Here is a 24,104-nt window from a genome sequence, read left to right on the forward strand (position 1 = left end):
CTTTTATCCCCATCCATCCACCTTTTAAGTGGTCTTTCCTGGTGTTTGCTTTTTTTTTTTACAATATTTATTTATAGATTATTTAGTCAGTGTTTCCCCTTTGTAAAATCTTTCCTTTTCCCTGATTAACATTCTGATGGTGACACAGAGGAAGATTTTGCTTGCTTGGCAGTTGGAAAAGGCCGTTATTTCCCACAATGCAACGGGGTTCACAGAAAACAAACTGTCAGGACCATGTTCATGACATCGCTTTGTAGCAGTAGTTTCACCACAATTTCAGCCACACAGACCCGCCCGATGATCTATTCAAGAAAAGGTAAAGATTTCTCATGGGAAACGGGGTATCAGCTACTGACTGAGATGAAGTTCAATCCTTGATAAAAGGGAACATCTGAGAATGTAAAAAAAAAAGGTCAGATTTACTTAAATGGGGCTTCCTCCAGCCCTGGATGCCTATATGTCCCATGATGCAGCTCTGCTCCAAGCCAGTCTTCTGGGGTCCCCGCTGTAGCAGCTGCCGACCTAGTCAGGTTGGTGACCTCTGCCCACGCTAGCATGTAGCTGCACCGCTCGCGATCCTCTTACCGGGATCGTCCTGCACAGGCGCAGAAGTACTGCGTCTACGCACAATGCTCCCAGGTACGGGAGTGCGACCACGCACTAACTCATGCGCAGAGGCCCTGACCTGTCCAGGTTGGCGTCTGCTATGGAGGGGGCCCGGGAGACCATCTTGGAGTGGAGCTGTGGCTAGGGACACATAGGATTCCAGAGGCTGGAGGAAGCCCCAGGTAAGTATATCTGATTTATTTTATATTCTCAGATGTTTCCTTTAAGGTTCCTCTTTTACCATTTCCATACCAGTAGTCTCTGCCCTCTTAAGGACCAGAGACTGCTGGTACCGTAAAATGCTGCCTCCTGAAGAATCGCTGCACATACATGCTGTCCCATCGCCGCAGGCTCTTCACTCTGCCATCTCTATGACGGCAGAGAGCTGTCAGCTGGTCAGGAGCCGCTTTCATTAACTCCTGACGCTATATATCAATGTGGCCAATGTGATTGGCTCACAGTGATTACACGGTCAGGAGCCAATGAATGCGGCTCCTGACTTGCTCACAGAGCTCTGCCGTCTTAAAGAAGGCAGAGCGAGCTAATTGCGGCAGGTGCAGAGTGGCGATATTGGCGGTAGTGCCGAAGTAGTAGAATCTACGTCCAGTCAGAGCCACAGCACCACCTGCTGGACGTAGATTCGTACTGCTTCGGTCCGAAAGCAGTTAAGTTAGGTTCACTTTGAACACTCACTTTTGTTTTTGTTCATCTTGTTTGTAGTCGGTGACTGACATGAAACGACTGTCTCCAAGGTTTAGGGCCCATTTGCACTAGCGGTGGGATGAGATGATCGCAACGCATCCCACTACGGGTACTTCAAGTCATGGTCCGGACGCAGCCGCTGATTAGCGATAACGGGATCCGGATGCGTGCTGCGACAATCCACAGCACTCTGCAGATTCTCGGATTGCACCGGACCACACAAACAGCACACAATGGAAACTGTTCAATTGCCGTGCATAAGTTTCAGATCCGGTGCAGTGCAGTAAATGCAATGGAAATGGGCCCTTATATTGAACCTCAAGCCATTCAATATAGTGAATACTTTATTTCTGATTGCCTATGCGGACATAAAATTGGAAATGATGCCAAGATATGCACTGTATATATCTAGCCTGACCATTATCAATCAACCAAGGCAAATAAAAAATACTGCTGAAAAACCAAATAAAAAGATATTAACAACAGGAAAACCTACAATAGTATTACGAAAGCAATTTAATACCCAGAGACATGACCTTAAAGAGTGTGGTTTATAAACCTTCTGGGTTGGCAGCTGGCTGAAAGCTGCATTGTGCACTCTTACCAAAGGCCAGCTGCAGGAATGACAGCGTTGGGATCCACAGCACAATATGGTAATAGGTGTAGAGATAAAGAACAAGGAAATGATATATATCTCAGTCAGATACCTGTAAACTATAAATAAGTTCAGTTATCTTGTATTGATTAAGGCCAATGACAGTTTGCTGATAGTAGGACTTTTCCTGGACAGCAACTACTGGAAATAACGTCCAATTATATGGATAGCTGATCGGTTGTCACAGGCGTTTCATCATCGCAAGGTCTTTAAATAATAAGATAAAATACTCCAATTTCCATAGATTGAGTCAAGATGTTTTTAATCCCTGGGCGACAGCCTAGATCCACTGAATTACTTTATTTTCCAAGGTTACAGTCTTTTAGGGTTTCCTGCCTTTCTTCCGCAGGGACTGTCCTTCTCCAGAAAATGCAATAAAGCGATTAACAGTATCGTCCTACAGGAAAATAAGATGGATTAAAACAAAGGGCATTGTAAGGCATTCCTAACACATATACTAATAATCCCCCTTTCAGAATTTTATAGATACTCACCTAAGGCGAGGGAAAGCTCTGGGTCCTATAGAGCCACAGCTGCCTGGTCTCATGCAGTACATTCTGGAATGTTTACTATTGGAGGGGGCATGGCTATAACTCATCTCACCTCATGCTGGTCTGATGTTCTAACTCACTTGTCTGTAGTAAGGGCATTTTTTGAGGGGGTAAGGGCATTTTTTGAGGGGGTAAAGCATTGATAAGGGCATAGGGCTTTTTTTTTTAGGGGGGGGGGGGGGGGGTGGAGGGGAGGTAGCAAAATTATCAAACATATTTGTTAACATTGGGAGAAGGGGAGACCCAGGGAACACGGTGGGCTGTGTATTCGTGATTACTCTTGGTTAAAGTTTGTCTTTACAGGAGTCATTTCTTCAGACATTGGGAACGTTTGGATTTATTCAGCCAGTAACTGTGCTCCCTGTAACAGGATGTGCCCTGCTTGTCCGCTCATTTTCATAGAACAGTACATGCCATTCTGACTTTTGCTGAACAAACATGTCTGTACAGGAATCACTGCCATACTGTTAACCATAACAACAGCAAATACAGGATCTTCTCAAAAAATTAGCATATTGTGATAAAGTTCATTATTTTCTGTAATGCACTGATAAACATTAGACTTTCATATATTTTAGATTCATTACACACAACTGAAGTAGTTCAAGCCTTTTATCTGTTTTAAAATTGATGATTTTGGCATACAGCTCATGAAAACCCCAAATTCCTATCTCAAAAAATTAGCATATTTCATCCGACCAATAAAAGAAAAGTGTTTTTAAAACAAAAAAAGTCAACCTTCAAATAATTATGTTCAGTTATGCACTCAGTACTTGGTCGGGAATCCTTTTGCAGAAATGACTGCTTCAATGCGGCGTGGCATGGAGGCAATCAGCCTGTGGCACTGCTCAGATGTTATGGAGGCCCAGGATGCTTCGATAGCAGCCATAAGCTCATCCAGAGTGTTGGTTCTTGCGTCTCTCAACTTTCTCTTCACAATATCCCACAGATTCTCTATGGGGTTCAGGTCAGGAGAGTTGGCAGGCCAATTGAGCACAGTAATGCCATGGTCAGTAAACCATTTACCAGTGGTTTTGGCACTGTGAGCAGGTACCAGGTCATACTGAAAATAAAATCTTCATCTCCATAAAACTTTTCAGCAGATGGAAGCATGAACCCACTTTTGAACCAGAAACAGCGGCAGAAGCGTCTGACCTGGGCTACAGAGAAGCAGCACTGGACTGTTGCTCAGTGGTCCAAAGTACTTTTTTCGGATGAAAGCAACTTTTACATGTCATTTGGAAATCAAGGTGCCAGAGTCTGGAGGAAGACCGGAGAGAGGGAAATGCCAAAATGCCTGAAGTCCAGTGTCAAGTACCCACAGTCAGTGATGGTCTGGGGTGCCATGTCAGCTGCTGGTGTTGGTCCACTGTGTTTTATCAAGGGCAGGGTCAATGCAGCTAGCTATCAGGAGATTTTGGAGCACTTCATGCTTCCATCTGCTGAAAAGCTTTATGGAGATGAAGATTTCATTTTTCAGCACGACCTGGCACCTGCTCACAGTGCCAAAACCACTGGTAAATGGTTTACTGACCATGGTATTACTGTGCTCAATTGGTCTGCCAACTCTCCTGACTTGAACCCCATAGAGAATCTGTGGGATATTGTGAAGAGAAAGTTGAGAGACGCAAGAACCAACACTCTGGATGAGCTTAAGGCCGCTATCGAAGCATCCTGGGCCTCCATAACACCTGAGCAGTGCCACAGGCTGATTGCCTCCATGCCACGCCGCATTGAAGCAGTCATTTCTGCAAAAGGATTCCCGACCAAGTACTGAGTGCATAACTGAACATAATTATTTGAAGGTTGACTTTTTTTGTTTTAAAAACACTTTTCTTTTATTGGTCGGATGAAATATGCTAATTTTTTGAGATAGGAATTTTGGGTTTTCATGAGCTGTATGCCAAAATCATCAATATAAAAACAAAAGGCTTGAACTACTTCAGTTGTGTGTAATGAATCTAAAATATATGAAAGTCTAATGTTTATCAGTACATTACTGAAAATAATGAACTTTATCACAATATGCTAATTTTTTTTAGAAGATCCTGTATATCAGGGGTGCCAAATCGGTCGATCGCGATCTACCGGTAGATCGCGACCGCCTGATCGGTAGATCGCAGCCAATAGGCCGCGTCCCATTGAATTTAGCAGCCAGCAGCTGTATAACGCAGTTTCTGCTGCTGGCCGCTGGAGGAGAGAGCCTGGCCAATCAGGGGAGGGGAGGAGAGAGCCTGGCCAATCAGGGGAGGAGAGGCGCGCAGCCAATCAGGGGAGGAGAGGCGCGCAGCCAATCAGGGGAGGAGAGGCACGCAGCCAATCGGGAGGAGAGGCGGAAAACTTCCGAGTTCCGACTCCACTCACGCTGCCCACCGGAGCCAGGAGTGAATACCTGGACACCACCGCGGGAAGACACCGGCCCTATACCCAGGTAACCTATACTGAAGGATCCTATACCCGGCTAACCTATACTGAAGGGACCTATACCCGGCTAACCTATACTGAAGGGACCTATACCCGGCTAACCTATACTGAAGGGACCTATACCCGGCTAACCTATACTGAAGGGACCTATACCCGGCTAACCTATACTGAAGGGACCTATACCCGGCTAACCTATACAGAAGGGACCTATACCCGGCTAACCTATACAGAAGGGACCTATACCCGGCTAACCTATACAGAAGGGACCTATCCCGGCTAACCTATACTGAAGGGACCTATACCCAGCTAACCTATACAGAAGGGACCTATACCCGGCTAACCTATACAGAAGGGACCTATACCCGGCTAACCTATACTGAAGGGACCTATACCCGGCTAACCTATACTGAAGGGACCTATACCCGGCTAACCTATACTGAAGGGACCTATACCCGGCTAACCTATACTGAAGGGACCTATACCCGGCTAACCTATACTGAAGGGACCTATACCCGGCTAACCTATACTGAAGGGACCTATACCCGGCTAACCTATACTGAAGGGACCTATACCCGGTTAACCTATACAGAAGGGACCTATACCCGGCTAACCTATACTGAAGGGACCTATACCCAGCTAACCTATACTGAAGGGACCTATACCCGGCTAACCTATACAGAAGGGACCTATCCCGACTAACCTATACTGAAGGGACCTATACCCGGCTAACCTATACAGAAGGGACCTATACCCGGCTAACCTATACAGAAGGGACCTATACCCGGCTAACCTATACTGAAGGGACCTATACCCGGCTAACCTATACTGAAGGGACCTATACCCGGCTAACCTATACTGAAGGGACCTATACCCGGCTAACCTATACTGAAGGGACCTATACCCGGTTAACCTATACAGAAGGGACCTATACCCGGCTAACCTATACTGAAGGGACCTATGCCCGGCTAACCTATACTGAAGGGACCTATACCCAGCTAACCTATACTGAAGGGACCTATACCCGGCTAACCTATACAGAAGAGACCTATACCCGGCTAACCTATACTGAAGGGACCTATACCTAACTACATTTCCGGGGGGGAGGTGCATTTGAAACATCGGTAGACCTCCTGGCCTCGGCGAATTTTAACCTCCTTGACGGTATGGACGAGTATATCCGTCCATTACCGCCGGAGGTCGCCGCTCAGGCCCTGCTGGGCCGATTTTTATGAAATAAAAAGCAGCACACGCAGCCGGCACTTTGCCAGCCGCGTGTGCTGCCTGATCGCCGCCGCTCTGCGGCGATCCGCCGCGAGCAGCGGCGAAAGAGGGTCCCCCCAGCCGCCCGAGACCTGCGCAGCCGGAACAAATAGTTCCGGCCAGCGCTAAGGGCTGGATCGGAGGTGGCTGACGTCAGGACGTCGGCTGACGTCCATGACGTCACTCCGCTCGTCGCTATGGCGACGATATAAGCAAAACAAGGAAGGCTGCTCATTGCAGCCTTCCTTGTTTATTCTGGGCGCCGGAGGCGATCGAAAGAACGCCTCCGGAGCGCCATCTAGTGGCCTTTCATGCAGCCAACTTTCAGTTGGCTGCATGAAATAGTTTTTTTTTTATTAAAAAAAAAACCCTCCCGCAGCCTCCCTGGCAATTTTAATAGAACGCCAGGGAGGTTAAAGTAGCTCGCCAGCCGAAAAAGTGTGGGCACCCCTGCTGTATATGCTCTATAGATATGAGGGTCATCCAGAAAGTAACAGCCAACTGCTTTCATCAGCCACGCAAGGTATTCTTTAAGTGTAATTTACCTTGCATCTGTCACGTTAGGGCCTGAGCACACTTGTGTTCGAACAAAATGGACAAAAAGGCATCATAAAATGGCATGCACTGGAGTAAGTTTTTAAAATGCTTTCGATGCCCTTGCCTCTGTGCATGAATGACTCCATGTTGCTGCCTCAGTGCAGACAGGACTTGTGCAGGCCCACTGCGACTGCACTTAAACACTGAGGGGAGAGTGGCAAGCAGTGGTGGAATCCAAAACCTTGGTAAGTATTTACGGTAACTTTTTTTTTCTTTCCACAGGTTTACTTTCATTGATTAAATGAAAATGACTGTTACTGTACTTTCTGGATGACCCTTGTTTACAAACTAATATACTACTTAACTGTTTTCACCAAATGTAATTTCCACAAAAAAACATTAAAAATCAGCAGTAGCTACAATTATTCCCTCTATCCTCTCCGAAATTGACCTTTAGAAAGTGCTGCTATATTAGTATTCAATGGTTTCTGCAGAAGTGGAAAGGACATTTGGTGAATAAACATTGTAATATATTACAATGTTCTTTTCTGCAAAAAGAAGGCATTTTTTTCTTCTGTTCAATACACGTATAAAATGCTATAATCACTCATCATAAATATAAAATCAACGAAAACCACAAACTCACTTCTTCTACTTTCTTTGCTTGTGGCCGTGAATTTCTAATGAAAGTAATTGTGCCGATCTTGAATTCATAGTTTGGAATTCCTCTGCAAAAGAATGGATGACAGTCATAAGTGTATAAAGCCTAAATACTGGAATTTCATACCACAAATGTAAACCGTTTGGAATATAAATTAAGCTGCCTTTTTTGGCAATCACAATTTGCTTTATTAGGAAAACATAGATTTGCTTTTTAAAGTTATTTACTGTATCTGTTTACAACTAATTCTGGTGGAAGAGTATTGCACGGTTTATTTTTCATCTGTTTTGTTGTACTGTATCAGAATTACATGCAGTTAGATGATTCTGTAATATTAAACAGCCTTAACATGAACCTGAGACAAGTACATTTATTTAAAATAAACACAAGATGTACTGGCAAATGAATATTACATACGGTACTTCCCTTGCTGTCAGTTACTTGCAGAAACGTTCCATTTTCTTCTATCATCGCTTCCTTCCAGTTCCGACTAGATCTAGTCGTACTTGTCTCTCTGGAAACTGAAAGCCTTGTGGCCCTTTTCCACTACAGTATATAAGCTGCTGTCAGTTATAACTGAAAAAACAGCTGATGTGCAAGGTAATGTCTATGCTTCCCTATGACTCAAGTGGGAGTTACAGGTTAACGTAGTGCTGACCTGGAAACTGTTGCATGGTCCTCATCATTTTTAAAATGGAGGACAGAGAATTCCATTGGTCACAGCGGGAAAACGGAATGCGGGAGAGGAGAAAGAGATTGATGAGTAGACGGTGGTAAGTATGAGGCCTGTAAGTTTATTTTCACTTTTATTTTTCAGTTCAGGTTTGCTTTAATGTTTTGAATACTGTAAAAAAGAATAAAGTGTACCCAAGGCAGATGGAGGGGAAAAAATAGGACACAGGAGCATGTTACTTGGTCAATGACATGCCTCTGTGTCCCCTCCACACCGCTCTATCCCACACCAGCTCCGCGCTCCGACCCCCCAAATATGCTGACAACTAGCTTGTTAGCAGCGTAAGAGAGGAAGGGGTGTCATGTGCAGGAGGGGCATTCCAACATAACAGACTTTCCCCGAATCTCTGTGCCCCTTCTCTGAATTTATCCCACCCCTTCCCCGCCCGTCTGTGATATGATCAGAGTGATTAAATTTGCCAGATATTGATGGAAAAAATTGCTAAGTGTCTGGTCACCTTTACACTCCACAGCCTCTACTTGAGGTGCTACAACTGCAGTGCCATATAAAGCCCATGTCAGATACTTGCCTCCGTATTTCTCCTGGCTTCAGTGGTGATGGACTGGGGTCAACTCCTTTCTTCTTCCCATCTAATCTGTTCCCAGAGCCAGAGAAGGCCTATATATAGATAAAATACCAAATAATAATATCAAATAAAAGGGTAAACAAAAAAAAAAACAAAAAACGAGGTTTACTTACGACACAGCTATTTGAGAGTATAGAGACAACCTGAAGTGATCTGAACCAAACAGCCACATTTGCTGCCGAGGCAGCGTCAGGAGGTACCGATGAATAAACAAATTCATTACACTTGTGACTATCGTCAACAATAAAACACTCAGTGTACTTCTACGAACAGCATGCTGTCTGTACATGAAATGCATATCAAACCAAATAGAAGGTAACATTTTGTGCAATAACTATTCCACTGCCTTGGTCCAGCTCTCATTTTGGCACAGCAATGAACATATTTCCTTTGTTCTTATTCACATTCTTATCAAAACAAACCTGTGCCAAAAATGAGCTTATTCAACTCCATGCATGTACAGATATAATTGATGCAGCTGCTGCATTTAATTACTCAATAAACAAGCTGCATACATTTGCATAACATCAACATTAGCTAAGAGTTAGTAGAACCTCATTGATAAGCCCTATAAAGACTCATCCACTATGGCCTATGGGTAATGTTCCTATTCATGTTCATTTATGCTGCATACAAATGAAAGTCATTCATGTTTGGAGAATACTTTTAGGTATTCAGCTCACTCAGCTGCAGGCATCAGAATACTAATGTGAAACTAGAAATGATAACAACAGAGGACTTCAGAGTTTCAGCATCATATACAGAACGATAAACATGAAGACTGGTCTCCAGCCAGCCTGCTATTCCTACAACTGCTAAGCTGTCCTGAATGTAAGAGAGGGGGGATTGTTCACACCTGGGGCCTTTTGCATTTTTTTGCGCACCAGCGATTTTGAAAATCGCCTTAAAAGCGTTTGTGCAATGATTCCTTATGGGACAGTTTATATTGGCGCGTTTCGTCCGCTTTCCGCTCAGTAAAGCGCTGCATGCACCATTTTCGGGGGCGATTTTGCTACAAAGGAAGGTACAGGAATAGTGCAAAAAGCTAACAAATCGCTTTATCCAGCGACTGCGTTTGCGATTTATGAATAAATACATTGCATTTATTAATTTCTGGATGAAAGAGTTCACTTCCTGACTGACGCCAGGAACCGAAAAAACAGAATCGCTCTGCAAAAGCGCTTACAAAAGCGCTTTGTAAAGAGTCGTAGCGCGCAGTTAAGTGCAGGGAGGGGAAAAGAAAGCACAAAAAAAAAAAAAAAAAGTATCTATCGATTTTAGATGTGGACAAAGCCAAAGGGATATTTTTAGGTGGTCCCAGAAGTGAATAGTTGACTTTGCAGCATCCAGATTTATTTCTACAGGACAGTAGTTTAATTTAAAAAATACGGAACCCAACTGGAGCAAAAACAATTGCCACTGCATAAAGGGTAAGTAACCAGGAACACATCATTAGAGATGGTGACTTACCCGTGTAATCAGCATTTACGCCTGTAAACAAGGATTCACCACTCTCAGATATGCCATTTAGTGATGCTCTCTCGTCAAGAAACGTGACTGTGATATCAAGAAGCAGTACAATCATGATTTACACTGTCCATCAATGCATGTGTGGATGAAGCCTAAAGGTCCGTACACACGCCGGACTGGAGGCAACGACGGGTCCGTCGTCACCTCCCGCTGGGTGGGCGTTTCAACGACAGTCCGGCGTGTGTACGCACTGTCGGTGGACTGATACGGCTGTTTCTGAGCGATCCGCCGGGTGGATCGCTCAGAAGCAGCCGTATCAGTCCGCCGACAGCGCGTACACACGCTGGACTGTCGTTGGAACGCCCACCCAGCGGGAGGTGACGACGGTCCCGTCGTTGCCTCCAGTCCGGCGTGTGTACGGACCTTTAGACCTATCCCTACCTGCCACTAATATGGGTGCATTTTGCATATTCAAATTCAGAACCTTGATCTGAATTCTGCCAATCAGAACCTGAATCTTCATGACTGCGACAAAGGCACCAACTCCCTCTTGTAGCCACCTCTGCTCTGTCCCCCATGTCGTGTTCCAGCTCCCACATTATTTCTTGTGAAGTAGGAAACATATGAGAGCTGGAACTCCACATGGATTATGCCGCATGCGTCAACCCTAACCCAGCCCCCCCCTATGAGTTGTAATGTGGTGGACATTTCATGCGAATACCTATTGTTGCATTTCTGTGCATGAGCACTTAGGGCCTGAGCCCACTGATGCAGTTGTATCCGCTTCTATCCGCTTTTCAGCATCTATAACATTGAAGTGTAGCTGAATAGCAGACACAACTGCGTCAGTGGGCTCAGGCCTTTAGGGTCTTTTTATACTTATGCGCTGCTGTAGCTGTGTGATTTGTAACAATAGCACACACAGCACACATGTGGTTCCCAGTGCACTTCTGGGAGTTGCAGGGTAAAACACTGCAGCTTGTGCGTTACTTCTGCGCCGCCTGAACCACTTCCGTCGCACTGCAAGCAGTGTCATGCCTTATAAACTAATAATCACTGCGACGAGCTGTGGTGGGGTGAGTACCACGACATGATGACGCAGAAAGTGTAAAAGGGGCCTGACTGTAAAGTAACACACTTCTCCCAACACCAGTGAATATCGTAACTCAGTGCACAGGAAGAAGTGCAGTGTATGTATAGAACAGGCATGGGCAAACTCGGCCCTCCAGCTGTTACGGAACTTCAAGTCCCACAATGCATTTGCCTTTATGAGTCATGCCTGTGGCTGTCAGACTCCTGCAATGCATTGTGGGACTTGTAGTTCCTTAACAACTGGAGGGCCAAGTTTGCCCATGACTGGTGTAGAAGCAACTGCGAAGTCAAAGCTGTTTTTTCCCAACTCAGCATAGTGGTGGCCTGTGAAATGCAATGATCTCAATAGGAATGGATTACCAAGGCCAGATCTACTTCATGTCAAACACAGAAACCCTCCAGCTGGTTCAGAGCTGCTTTCACAATGAACATACACAACTGATCTACAGTAATCCTGGTATGACAGTGGCTGTCATTTAAAGGGACCCTGATCGCAACATAAAAATGAAATTTGGACTTACCTGGGGCTTTCTCCAGCTCCCAGTAGCCTGCGAGGTCCCCTGGCGTCTTCCTGGTCCCTTCCTTGGTCCTGGTCCCGGCAATCCAGCGACCTTAGCTGAAGTCACCCGTGTGCCCCCGCCGTGCATCATCACGCTATCTGGCGTAACAGTCCTGAGCATGCGCGGTTCTCTAAGACTAAATCCCGCTTGCGCAGGATTCTTACAGGCGGTGGGGGGTAGGGGCTGGAGAAAGACCCAAGTAAGTCCAAATGTCATTTTTATGTTGCACTCAGGGTCCCTTTAACTTCATTTACAGTAACTGAGCAGAAGGTTTTCATTTTTTGCACAAACTGGAGAAAAACGGTTATAAAATATACTTTCTTACATCATAACTTGATTGACAACCAAATAATCAACTGCATGGCAAAAGTGCAGACTTACCCTGAAACCTATATCTGCCACATAGTCGCTGTGATCAGCTTCAATATCCTACAAACAGAAATGGAATATTTTATCAGATACAGCTTCCCAGAGCTAAAATGAATATGGATTTACATATTTTACTTTTTGTGTGTGTGTAAAAATATGGTTAGCAGAGCTGGAAAATGACATGCAGCTTGGAATTGAACCAAACAAAATCGACAGGAAGTGCATTTGATTGGCCAAGTGCCAAGCTACATGCAGTTTGCAAGCAAACCAGAATTATTTGCCTCTCATTTACTATCTCTAATGATTACAACGGACAGTGCTGTGATAAAGTGTTGGCCCCATTCTGATTTCTGCAGCTATTGTACACATTTCTAAATGAATGGTCTCTGTCTAAACAAAATGTAATATTTAATATAGGCAACCCAATTAAACAAATCTTTTTTTTAAAGTTATCGCCTCATTTATCTAAAGAAAAACTTAGTCCAACATCCGTGTTCTCCAAGTGATAAAGTGCTCCCTTAATTACACAAAGCCGGCATTGACACCTCCATGTGATATAATCCAAAATGGAGGAAGATGTTACAAGCTGGGAGGCTCCTAGTGAGCGTTGCACTAAACTGTGCTCACATGTCAGCAATACAGTATTCTAAGAAGAAAGTAGCTGGGCACATAGATTAGCAGTTGTGGTTAAATTTTATTCCATGGGAATGACACAATTCAATATCTCAGCGGGGGATAGTGGAGGTCAACACCCATTTCTTGGTGTGACCACTTCTTCAGAAGCAAAAGAATTACCAGGTCATGAAGTGGTCACACTGTGAAATGGCTGTTAAGCTTTGACCTCCACTAATCCCCACAGAGTTATTGTATTGTGCCATTTCCATAGAATGAAAATTTGACCGCAAGTGCTAACCTATATGCCCAGCTACTTTCTTCTTGGAATAATGACACCTCCATATGAACAGGCATAAATGGGAACAACAAAGTAACTTCTATTAAGTCCAGTATGCTCCTCCTGTATACTTACACTGGGCTCTTCCTGCTGTGTGTGTCTTTCTGGCTCTTTGTAACCTAGAGGGGCATCAAAATCCACCTGAAACACAACGTAGAACATGATTTATAATGGCAACAAAAAAAAAGTAAAGCAAATATGTTGCATCACCTGTGTTAAAGTAGAAAGCATTGTTTATTGAGCATGTATGTATGCATGTTCAGCAAAACAGAAGTCAGACATCAGTGATGGTAGCCCCATTCCCCCCCCCCCCCCTGTATAAATGCATTATATTCCTAGTGACCAGACACAAAGGTTTGGGTATGAGGGACAAGGCAGGAGGCAAGGGCAAATGTCCACAGGATGCAGACAACAGAAAAATAACTTTTTCTTCTAGAATAAAGGTGCATACACACATCCAGTTTTGATTGGCCAATCACTGACCAATGTTACCACCTCCATGTAGTAGAAGGGGCAACAGATCCGGAATACCATGTACAGATTGTGTAGGTAAGCTCTCATACTACATGGATGTGGTAAAATCAGCCTATCAAAATTGCATGCGAGTACAAGGCTTAAAAGGAACCAAATGTGTGAGACCTATTGAAGCTGCCATATTTATTCTCTTTTAAACAATACCAGTTGCCTGGCAGTTCTGTTGGTCTTTCTGGTCAGTAGGGTCTAAATCACATGCCTGAAACGGGCATGCAGCTAATTTTGTCATTTTTCATAGACAGGTGATCTGCATGCTTGTTCAGGGTTTACAGCTTAAAGTATTAGAGGCAGGGGATCAGCAGGACAGCCAGGCAATATGCATTATTTAAAAGGAAATGTGTCAGCCTCCATATACCTCTCACCAAGGGTTTCCTTTAAGCGGAACTGAAAGAAAAAACAAAGTGTTTCACTTACTTGGGGTTTCTGCCAGCCCCTTGCAGCCTTTCTGTCCTGCGCTGGTACTCAACGATCCTCTGTTCCCCCGCTGCCAGCTAGTTTCGTTACCGCTGATGCGGCAACTGCACCTGTGCGCCCTGCGTATCTTTCTTCGTGCTCCCGCCTGCAATAGTTTCCTGCGCTATTAGCACAGATTATGCACGGGAAGCAAAGAAAGATGCGCGTGGCTAGGGGCGCGCAGGCGCAGTTGCCGTCGACTTGTGAGTCGATGGTGCTACAGTAACGAAACTAGCTGTTGGCGGGAGAATGGAGGATCGTGGAGGACCAGCGCTGGACAGCAAGGCAGAAGCCCCAGGTAAGTAAACACTCATTTTTTTTTTCATTTCAGTTCCGCCACTTAAGGACCGGGCTATTTTGGAAGATTCTGTGCTGCGTGGGCTCTCCAGCCCACAGCACAGATCGGGAACCACGCAGGGCGACCAGACTTCCCCCCTTTTTTCCCCACTAGGGGGATGACCTGCTGGGGGGGGTCTGATCGACGCCGCTCTGTGTGGCCGAGCGGGGGGGCTCCTGAAAGCCCCCCTCCGCAGCGATTTTCTGCCTCGCTCCCTTTCCCTCCCCTCCTTGCTGTGGGCGGCACAGGACGGCGATCCGTCCTGCGCCGCCTCTGATAGGCTTCAGCTTATCAGACTACGGTGATCCCCGGCCAATCAGAGGCCGGGGATCGCCGATCTCCTTTACGGCACTGCTGCGCAGCAGCGCCGTATGATGTAGTGTGTTTACAATTAGCCTGCGAGTCGCAATCGGAGGACACCCTCCGTGAACTGACATGGAAAGGCTGTCCGTTTCCATGTAAAACCACTAACGACCTGCCGACGCCTATTGGCGTTATGGCGGTCGTTAAGTGGTTTTAAGGAAGGGTCAACATTTCTGTCAGGGTTTTAATGCTCTGCATTTCTGCTGTGGAAATTTCACTTACACCACGCTCTCTAAATCTAAATAAAAAGGAACTTGACAGCAAAACATTCACCATTAAATGTAACCGCATTCAGTTTTCTTTCTTTATTACTGAAAGTGAGCTCTGCTACACATTTTGTTTGCATTTACAGAATGTGTGTCCACAGTTGTCTCAGATTTCATGTACAACAAACACAGGCTATTGTGGTGATCTATACACACCTTTAATTATGGTATGAGGCTGAAATCTGAGAAGATTTGACTTTCTACCACATAGTACATCCACAAACAACAGATTCACTACAGTCCATATTCTTGTGCTTTATTTATTGCCGAGTTAATATGGAAGTTTGAAATGTCAATCTGGTAGTTAATGGAATGTCTATCAAACAACCAGTGTGTATTTACAGCTTCCTGCTTTGTTTATGCAGCAACGCTATAGAAACCAGTGTTATGAAGGCATGAGTGTATGGCAATGGCATTCTGTTAGTACTGAGAGTAGGCAGCCAATTACTGTGAGGTTGCATCTTTTAGATCCACATAACAATGGGATGTGAAATCAGTGACTTACTAAATGTTATACTTACATTCATATCACACTCTATGATAGAAACCTGTTTGTCTGGCTTTGTCTCCATGACCCGAAGCTCATAAATCTGAAACCAGAATGGTTTAACATTAGCAACGCCCATTTCATGCTTAGGAAGTTTTGCATTTTGTTTAAATATGTGAAATAACGTTTTGCGTTTTGTTTAAATATGTGAAATAACAAAAGGAACATTTAAAGTGACACTGAAGCAAAAAAAACAACAACTTATGATATAATGAATTGCATGTGTAGTACTGATAATTAATAGAACATTAGTAGCAAAGAAAATAGTATCATTTTTATTTTCAGATATATAGCTTTTATTTATTTTTTTTTTTTTTTTATAACATTGCATAATACTGTCATATTTGCAATTGCAAGCCACACTCTGTATTTGAAACTATAAATCAAGAAGAGCTAATGACCATTTGAACTTCCCTGCAGTAAAATCTTATCTAAATCTGTCTCTGACTGTTTCTTTGATGTATAAGTGCTCCAGAAAACAGCACTGTAGCCAAAGTTTGGTCAGAGAGCTCAGAGAAGCTCTTTTGCATATATACAAAGTTAAGTTACTTAACTCTTCCTGAGCTGTACTGTACTGAAAACAATATATGACTCATGCACACAGGAAAAAGAAGTGTTAAAAACCATTTAAAAGAGGAGGTAGTGGTGGACTTACTTCCCCAGTAGACCAATGAGACACAATTTTGTTATTTCATACAAAAAAAAATAAATAAAAAAAAATAAAGCATTTAATAGGTGCTCCAAATTTCCCTGCACAGTTAATCCTATCTTCATTTTCTTCACATGTACAACGTGCATGCCACTAATGGGCGAGCAGTGGGTGCTACACATAATCAGGGTGTGGTGCAGCCTAATGGAAATGTACACAATGGGGAAAGATATACGATATTATATTACTGCAAATAGTAATACACATATTAACACTTCAAAGAAAATGGCAACTTTAATCTAGACTCTAGAGCAGTGGTTCCCAACCTTTTCCGGCCCGGGGAACACTTTCTGACCAAATTTTTCTCTGGGGAACGGCGGGGGTGGGGTGGGGGGCGGGTGTTTGCGAGACCTAGTGGACAGTGCCGTGCGCAGCAGGCTATGGGGGGGGGGGGGGGGGTGCGGCTGCATAGCTAGCATAGTTGCCCCAGTGTAGGAGGGAGTTTAGTTGCCTCAGTATAGCTAGTATAGTGCCCCAGTATAGCCAAAATAGTGCCCCATTATAGCCAGAATAGTGCCCTAGTATAGCTAGTATAGTGCCCCAGTACAGCCAGAATAGTGCCCCAGTATATCTAGTATAGTGCCACAGTATAGTCAGTATAGTGCCCCCAGTATAGCCAGAATAGTGCCCCAGTATAGCCAGAATAGTGCCCCAGTATAGCCAGAATAGTGCCCCAGTATAGCCAGAATAGTGCCCCAGTATAGCCAGAATAGTGCCCCAGTATAGCCAGAATAGTGCCCCAGTATAGCCAGTATAGTGCCCCAGTATAGCCAGTATAGTGCCCCCAGTATAGCCAGTATAGTGCCCCCAGTATAGCCAGTATAGTGCCCCAGTATAGCGCCCCAGTATGGGTAGGTGGTGCCCCCCGCCCGTCCCCGCTGCTGTTATTACCTTAACAGCTGCCCCTCTCCCCTCTCCAGTGCATGTGTTTATTCAAGGCAAGCAGCGTATCTCCCGGCTGCTCTGTGATGCGACAGGAAGCAGGGCAGCGGCTTCCTGTAGCGGCGATATGTATCGCCGTTACTATGGTAACCGAGCCCTGATTCCTGCGCATCACAGAGCAGCCGGGAGATACGCTGCTTGCCTTAAATAAACACATGCACTGGAGAGGGGAGAGCGGCCGCTGCTAAGGTAATAGCAGCGGCGGCCGCGGGGACCTGCGGGAGAGGGGGGGGGAAGAGGACGGCACACCAGGCAACATGCCGCGGCACACTGGTTGAAAAACGCTGCTCTAGAGCCTGATAATACACAAGGCAAACCTAGGCAGGAGCCTAGAACCTGAAGAGAGACCAGGGGCCTAGTTGACACTAGTCCGCACCAAATCTTACAAAAAAAAAAAAAGTCAGGTGGCCATCAGGGTGGGCCCAAAATTGGTACTTGCCTTGGGCCTCATTTCACCATGATCCTTTTCTGCTTTACTAACTGATGGCTATGGATATAGCGATTATGCAGGTTTAATGACTCAGCCTTTCAGTCCTAGATTCCTTTCTGCTATTTTTTATAAATGAAAACACCTGTCCACTGAACGTTTTTATTGCAATAACTGCTTCCTTTGCCACCCAGTAATATTACAGCATAAGAATAGTATTGTTAAGAAAAATAAAACAAAAAACCCTAAACATGTTTATCAAGCTGAAAACAGTGGCTGCTCTCCTAACCAAATTGTCCTCCCACAGAGATCCCTGGGGTGGGGGGGGTGTTAATGTGGGCAGCAGCATAGTTGAATACTGTAGTTAGAACGGTACGGCTCTTCGAGTCTACAAATGAAAGCTGCATTGTCCTCGAGCGATGATATGGAGGAGCAGAATCATGTGCATCACAATTTTTTTTGAAAAACACAAGATTATACTTCTGACGCAAGAATGTTGGAAATGGGATAGCGAATTAAAAATACATTTCAGTGGACAGTAGCTTTCACCAGTTCCTGCAAAACAGACGTTTTAAAACTGTTTTGCAGAGAAGAGGATCAGGATTGCAGCGAAGGTTACTGTGCTTATTGCTCAGTGTGCTGGGGAGGGAGTATCCATTTTCCATGAATCTATTAATGCACGCACTTTGCAGCTGTCACAGGATTTGTGTTACCTTTTCGTTGTAGTTTATTGCGATTACATCTCCAGTTGTCAAACATGCAAAGTTCCTCAGAGCATTCTCTAATCTTAACATGAAGTCAAGGTAGATCATCTCATTTAATTTGAAATGATTAATTCACCCCTTTCAAAACTCATGCATTAATTGATATTAGAAAGAATTGTTACTGTTTTGTATATGTATATATATATATATATATATATGTATATATATATATATATATATATATATATATATATATATATATATATATATATATATATATATATATATATATATATATATATATATATATATATATATATATATATATATAATCAATCTTTTATTTGTAAGTCAGTTTGAGGTTTCCATAAACATGATGGAAGGATACACAGCTTTTGGGTTTGTGATGTCCAAGAAGTCAGGACTTTGAGGTTGGAATTTGGAGTACGTTGCCACCTGGAGATTGACACTTTCCACTTGCACCAGACCTCCTTCTTCTAACAGCAAATTCTGCATCATCTAGGGGGAAAAAAAAAAAAATCACACCAACAGATTAGACTTCATCTTGGTTTTCATACAGTGACTGAAACACTGCACAAGATCATATGCTAAAATATGTATCTTCTCAAATTACCATAGCACTTTGTAGCCAGTAGACATGAAAACTGAGGTTCATGTTATGGGAGGTCAGCACTCGACAGCAAAGCAGCTACAGTCTCGGCCAGCACCACTAAGGATAGGGAATTCAGACTTGAACAGCTCAGATTTTGTGTGTAGCCTGGGTGTACGGATTGATAGGGAATTAATTGCCCAATCTGGGCCCTGGATACCTGAAGGACTTGTTGTAAGCAACTGTATAACACCCCCCCCCCCCCACACACACACACACACACACACACACACACAATTTTAGATCAAAATTACCTAATAACTTGGTCATGCCCAGAGTCTATGTCAAAAATCTTAGCTAGAGCCTTCTGGCACACTGCCCCATACACTTTTAGAACTTCTTCCCACACCGAGTCAGGACAGCTCCATCCCTGGATGCATTGAAAGAGTACCTGAAGTGAGAAATATATGGAGGCTGCCCTATTTATTTCCTTTTAAACCTATCTCAGTTGCCTGGCAGTCCTGCTGATCTATTTGGCTGCAGTAGTGTCTGAATCACACGGGAAACAAACATGCAGCTAATCATGTCAGATCTGACAATAATGTCCGAAACCCCTGATCTGCTGCATGCTTGTTCAGGGTCTATGGCTAAAAGTATTAGAGACAGAGGTTCAGCAGGATAGCCAGGCAACTGGTATTGTTTAAAGGAAAATAAATATGGCAGCCTCCATATACTTCTCGCTTCAGGTTCCCTTTAAAGGACAACTGAAGTGAGAAAAATATGGAGGCTACCATGCTTATTTTCTTTTAAAGAATACCAGTTGCCTGGCAGCTGTACTTATTTGGCTGCAATAGTGTCTGAATACCACCAGAAACATGCATGCAGTTAATATTGTCAGAAACACCTGATCTGCTGCATACTTATTCAGGGTCTGCGGCTAAAAGTATTAGAGGCAGAGGATCAGCAGGATAGCCCCAGGGAACTTGTAATGCTTAAAATGAAATAATTATGGCAGCCTACATATTCTTCTCACTTCAGTTGTCCTTTAAGCAATATCAGTTGCTTGGCTATCCAGCTGATCCTCTGACTCTAATACTTTTAGGCACAGACCTATAAGGAACGTATCTGTATCCGGTGAAAGTTGTGCCGAGAGCCGGGCTGAGACCTCTACTACCGTGTCTCGGCGCTTGTTCCCCACTGATGACGTGCAGGCTGGAACACAGGCCGCACTTCCTGATGGGTGGAGGATGCGTTCTAAGTACGCACTCCGCAAAGGTTAACGGTGGTCAGCTGACAGCGCAGTGTCAGCTGATTATACAGTCGACACTTAGGCAGGATACTGCTGTTTAATTGGATGTGCGGAGTGTGGCCGGCCACTAATTTGATGAAAGTTATATTTAAAAAGACACTGAAGCAAACTAATTTTCCCCATTTTACCTTATAATTCGCTTCAGTGCTCTCAAGCCAAGTAATCTGCCGCGTCCCCGCCGCAAAACGAGCGCTGCAGAGCCCCCAAATCCCCGGGGTGCAATCTGGCAGGCATTTCCTGGAAGGGGCAGAGCTTTCAGCTTCAGCTCTGCCCCTCCTGACATCAATCGCGGCGGATCGCCGCCTCTCCCCGCCCCTCTCACTCTTCCTTCCTAGAGAGGGGCAGGGAGAGGCGGCGATCCGTGCAACGATTGACGTCAGGAGGGGCAGAGCTACAGCTGGAAGCTCTGCCCCTCAGCGCAGCAAAATCCACGACCAAGTTGGTCGTGGATATTTGCGGATGGTTGTGGGGGCTCTGCAGCACTAGTTTAGCGGCGGGGACGCGGCGGATTACTTGGCTTGAGAGCACTGAAGCGACTTATACAGTAAAATGGGGAAAATAAGTTCGCTTCAGTGTCTCTTTAAACGTTCTGAGTGCTCCCATTCATTTCCTGTGGCTAGTTGCTGGGTGCGCACTCGTATCTGTATTATTGTTATCTGGAATTGACCCTTGGCTTGTTTGACCATTCTTATCTGCTGCCTGAACCGACCTTTGCTTGTTACCTGGATACTCTTACCTGCTGCCTGGACCGATCTTTGCTTGTTACCTGGATATTCTTGCCTGCTGCCTGGACCGACCTTTGCTTGCTACCTGGATACTCTTGTCTGCTGCCTGGGCCGACCTTTGCTTGTTACCTGGATACTCTTGCTTGCTGCCTGGACCGACCTTGCCTGTCACCTTTGTGGGCCTCATTGTCATCACCAAGGTATTATTACAGTTTGCCACTTGTGAACTTTTGAACTCTGTTGATACTTGCCTCAGTGGGGCTCTGAGGGGTTATCGTCCTTTCTACTTCAGTCTGAATGCCTTGCACGGTAAGACCTGGGGGTAACCGTAGTCAGGAGACAAATAAAGAGTCCTGTTCACGCGGGAGCTTGTCTATAAGTGAAGACCGTGTGGCGGGCTCAGAGTCACGGCACTAGATTGGGGCATAGGGACTGATTGTGGACATAACCTGTCAAGCCTTACAAGACCTGGAACAAGCAGCAGATCAGAGGTTTCTGACATTTTTGTCAAATCTGACAAGATTAGCTGCCACTAATCAACTCTCTCTCTATCCCAAATTAATTTTAAAGTTTTCCATTATTATGTGTTCTGTATTATCTACCTGGCTCCTTGGATCTGTTCAGCCTTGGCTGAAACTACATACGAACCATGAAATATATTCAGTCAGAAGTGGAGGCTAAAAGTGACTATGGTAAACATACTATTTGTCAAGATATTCCAAACATCTTACCCAATGAGGGAGGTAGCAAATACCTTCATCTGCTACAAACTCCAGAACACCACAATGTGTCATTCTGTCTGAATTCTTGTTAGTTAGCTTGAAAAGCATTGGGTATGTGATATTTAATCTGCCTGTGGAAATACAGAAACAGAGACCACATGAGGAAAGTTTTTCAGTTAATACGTTTTCTAAAAACTTGCTTAAAGAGAGCCCGAGGTGGGCTTAAAAACAAAAAAAAAGTAGGATACCTGATCCGCAGGGCTGAGCGGATCAGGTAGCCGCAAAAACCGCCGCTCCCATGGGCTGCAATAGCCTACTTTCACTTGAGTGACCCCTGGGTCACCTAGCTGCACTTAGAGACTGTGTTGTCTCTCACCGCGTGCAGGGAGGTGGGGAGCGGCAGGAGGCGCAGCCAGGGGGAGAGAGCTGCCCAATGGTTGCTCAGGAAACCCTGCAGGAACGCCCCTGGCAGGCGTCTTAAACAGGGAATTCCTCTCCCCTCTGTTTACCTCTGAGTTAGTGACAAATCTCTATAAAGGCTATAGTGCGGCGGTGGGGGGGGAGGGGGGCAGAGAAAGGTGGTGTGGGGACACAGAGACACAGAGCCATGTCATTAGGCAGAGAACATGCCTCTGTGTCCCATTTGTCCCCCGAAGATCCACCTCCGTTCTCTTTAAGCTACATCACTGACTGGTAGATTTATCAGATATAAAAGCAGAACCAGGAGAGGCTATCAGAGAAGAAAGGGTGCCCAGTGTTTCTATTAGCAAGAATGGGGTGTCCTATAAAGCTATTAGAGAAGTTGGGGTGTCCAGTGATGTTATTAGAGAAGTCTCATACTACATTGAGCTGGTAAAATTGGTCAGTGATTGGCAAATCAAAATTGAAGGTGTGTACCAGGTTCAAATTCACAACAATTACATCACCCTGATACTGCGCTCATATGCTGAGTCAGGTGTTAAGTGGGTCACCTCTAAAATTTTATAAAAGATAATGAATCAAACATTCATCAAACATTCATATTACAGGTGCTAAATTCTAAATAAAACACATTGGCAGGTAGTAACCACATGTATAGTGTCCCTGCTCATATAATGGTTATCACGTGGGAGCGCTCTTCCTAGATGCGTGCAGCCATCAAAATAGAGTTCTTCAGTGAAATGATTAAGCGCTCTTCTCTGCCTGTTCCTTCTTAAATACAGCGAATATGTCATATAATAAAAAAGCCCCCCCTTCGGGGAAAGACTCACCAGACTTCTAGGCCTCCAAGGCCAATGCTCGCATTCGGGGTATTGGCCACCTCGCAGCCTCTCTGGCAGTCCTCGCTCGGCTATTCCCAGTCTGTGTAATCAAAAAGACGAATTCCACATCGCGTAAAAGCGTACCAGTTTATTTAAAAAATGGTTAAAAACAGATCAGTGGTGTATAACCACTCATTGGGTCAAAAAAACTTCATCAAGAAAATGAAACACAGCCAGCCCCCAGGGACGCTAGATGACAGAGGCGTGCGCCTTGTCACAAGCTTAGTGCATCTCATCTCTGCATACCCCTGTACCTGGAATCAGGTAGCTTGTCAAACAAGGGGCTGGCTGTGTTTCATTTTCTTGATGAAGTTTTTTTGACCCAATGAGTGGTTATACACCACTGATCTGTTTTTAACCATTTTTTAAATAAACTGGTACGCTTTTACGCGATGTGGAATTCGTCTTTTTGATTACACAGACTGGGAATAGCCAAGAGAGGACTGCCAGAGAGGCTGCGGGGTGGCCAATACCCCGAATGCGAGCATTGGCCTTGGAGGCCTAGAAGTCTGGTGAGTCTTTCCCCGAAGGGGGGGGGCTTTTTCATTATATGACATATTCGCTGTGTTTAAGAAGGAACAGGCAGAGAAGAGCGCTTAACCATTTCACTGAAGAACTCTTTTTACCAGGTTCAAATGCCTTCTGGTATCTGTCCAATATCCATCAATGTATGAGGGTGTAAAATTGGATAGGATTAAGCATCAATGTTTTTCTTATAAGACTTGTATTACTATCAAATGGTATTTTTTTATGGACATTGGTTCTAATCATTCCACTGTCTCAAAATACCCCAACCCCCTGGAGTGCTCAATGGGCAACCTATAACATTCAAGTAGAACTGGAAGATGTGGCAAGCAAAGGTGCTAGCCGGAGATTAATTAGCCCAGCAGCTGTATTAATTACCTGCGAGGTAACTGATTGGCACCTAGTAAGTTAGGCCCCTTCCAGACAGGGAGCTGAACTTTGCATTAGGTGAGCAGTTCAGCCGCCCGTCAGT

The 24,104-nt window shown here is 44.6% G+C and overlaps 1 protein-coding gene across 1 annotated transcript in view; it reads right to left on the minus strand.

Moving 5' to 3' along the window:
• Positions 1-1,806: 1,806 nt before the first annotated feature.
• The window catches only part of UFD1 (ubiquitin recognition factor in ER associated degradation 1), a 29,987-nt gene continuing 7,689 nt past the window's right edge, over positions 1,807-24,104 (minus strand). Inside the window, exons 4-12 of the mRNA XM_068243155.1 lie at positions 21,816-21,937; positions 18,829-18,959; positions 18,450-18,522; positions 15,633-15,701; positions 13,234-13,299; positions 12,219-12,266; positions 8,659-8,747; positions 7,382-7,463; positions 1,807-2,360 (exon numbers count right to left, since the gene is read on the minus strand). Coding sequence (XP_068099256.1) covers positions 2,286-2,360; positions 7,382-7,463; positions 8,659-8,747; positions 12,219-12,266; positions 13,234-13,299; positions 15,633-15,701; positions 18,450-18,522; positions 18,829-18,959; positions 21,816-21,937 — 755 coding nt within the window. The 3' untranslated portion in view covers positions 1,807-2,285. The remainder of the gene's footprint in view (positions 2,361-7,381; positions 7,464-8,658; positions 8,748-12,218; positions 12,267-13,233; positions 13,300-15,632; positions 15,702-18,449; positions 18,523-18,828; positions 18,960-21,815; positions 21,938-24,104) is intronic.

Source organism: Hyperolius riggenbachi, chromosome 1 (assembly GCF_040937935.1).
Source record: "Hyperolius riggenbachi isolate aHypRig1 chromosome 1, aHypRig1.pri, whole genome shotgun sequence".
In the NCBI taxonomy this organism is placed as follows: domain Eukaryota; kingdom Metazoa; phylum Chordata; class Amphibia; order Anura; family Hyperoliidae; genus Hyperolius; species Hyperolius riggenbachi.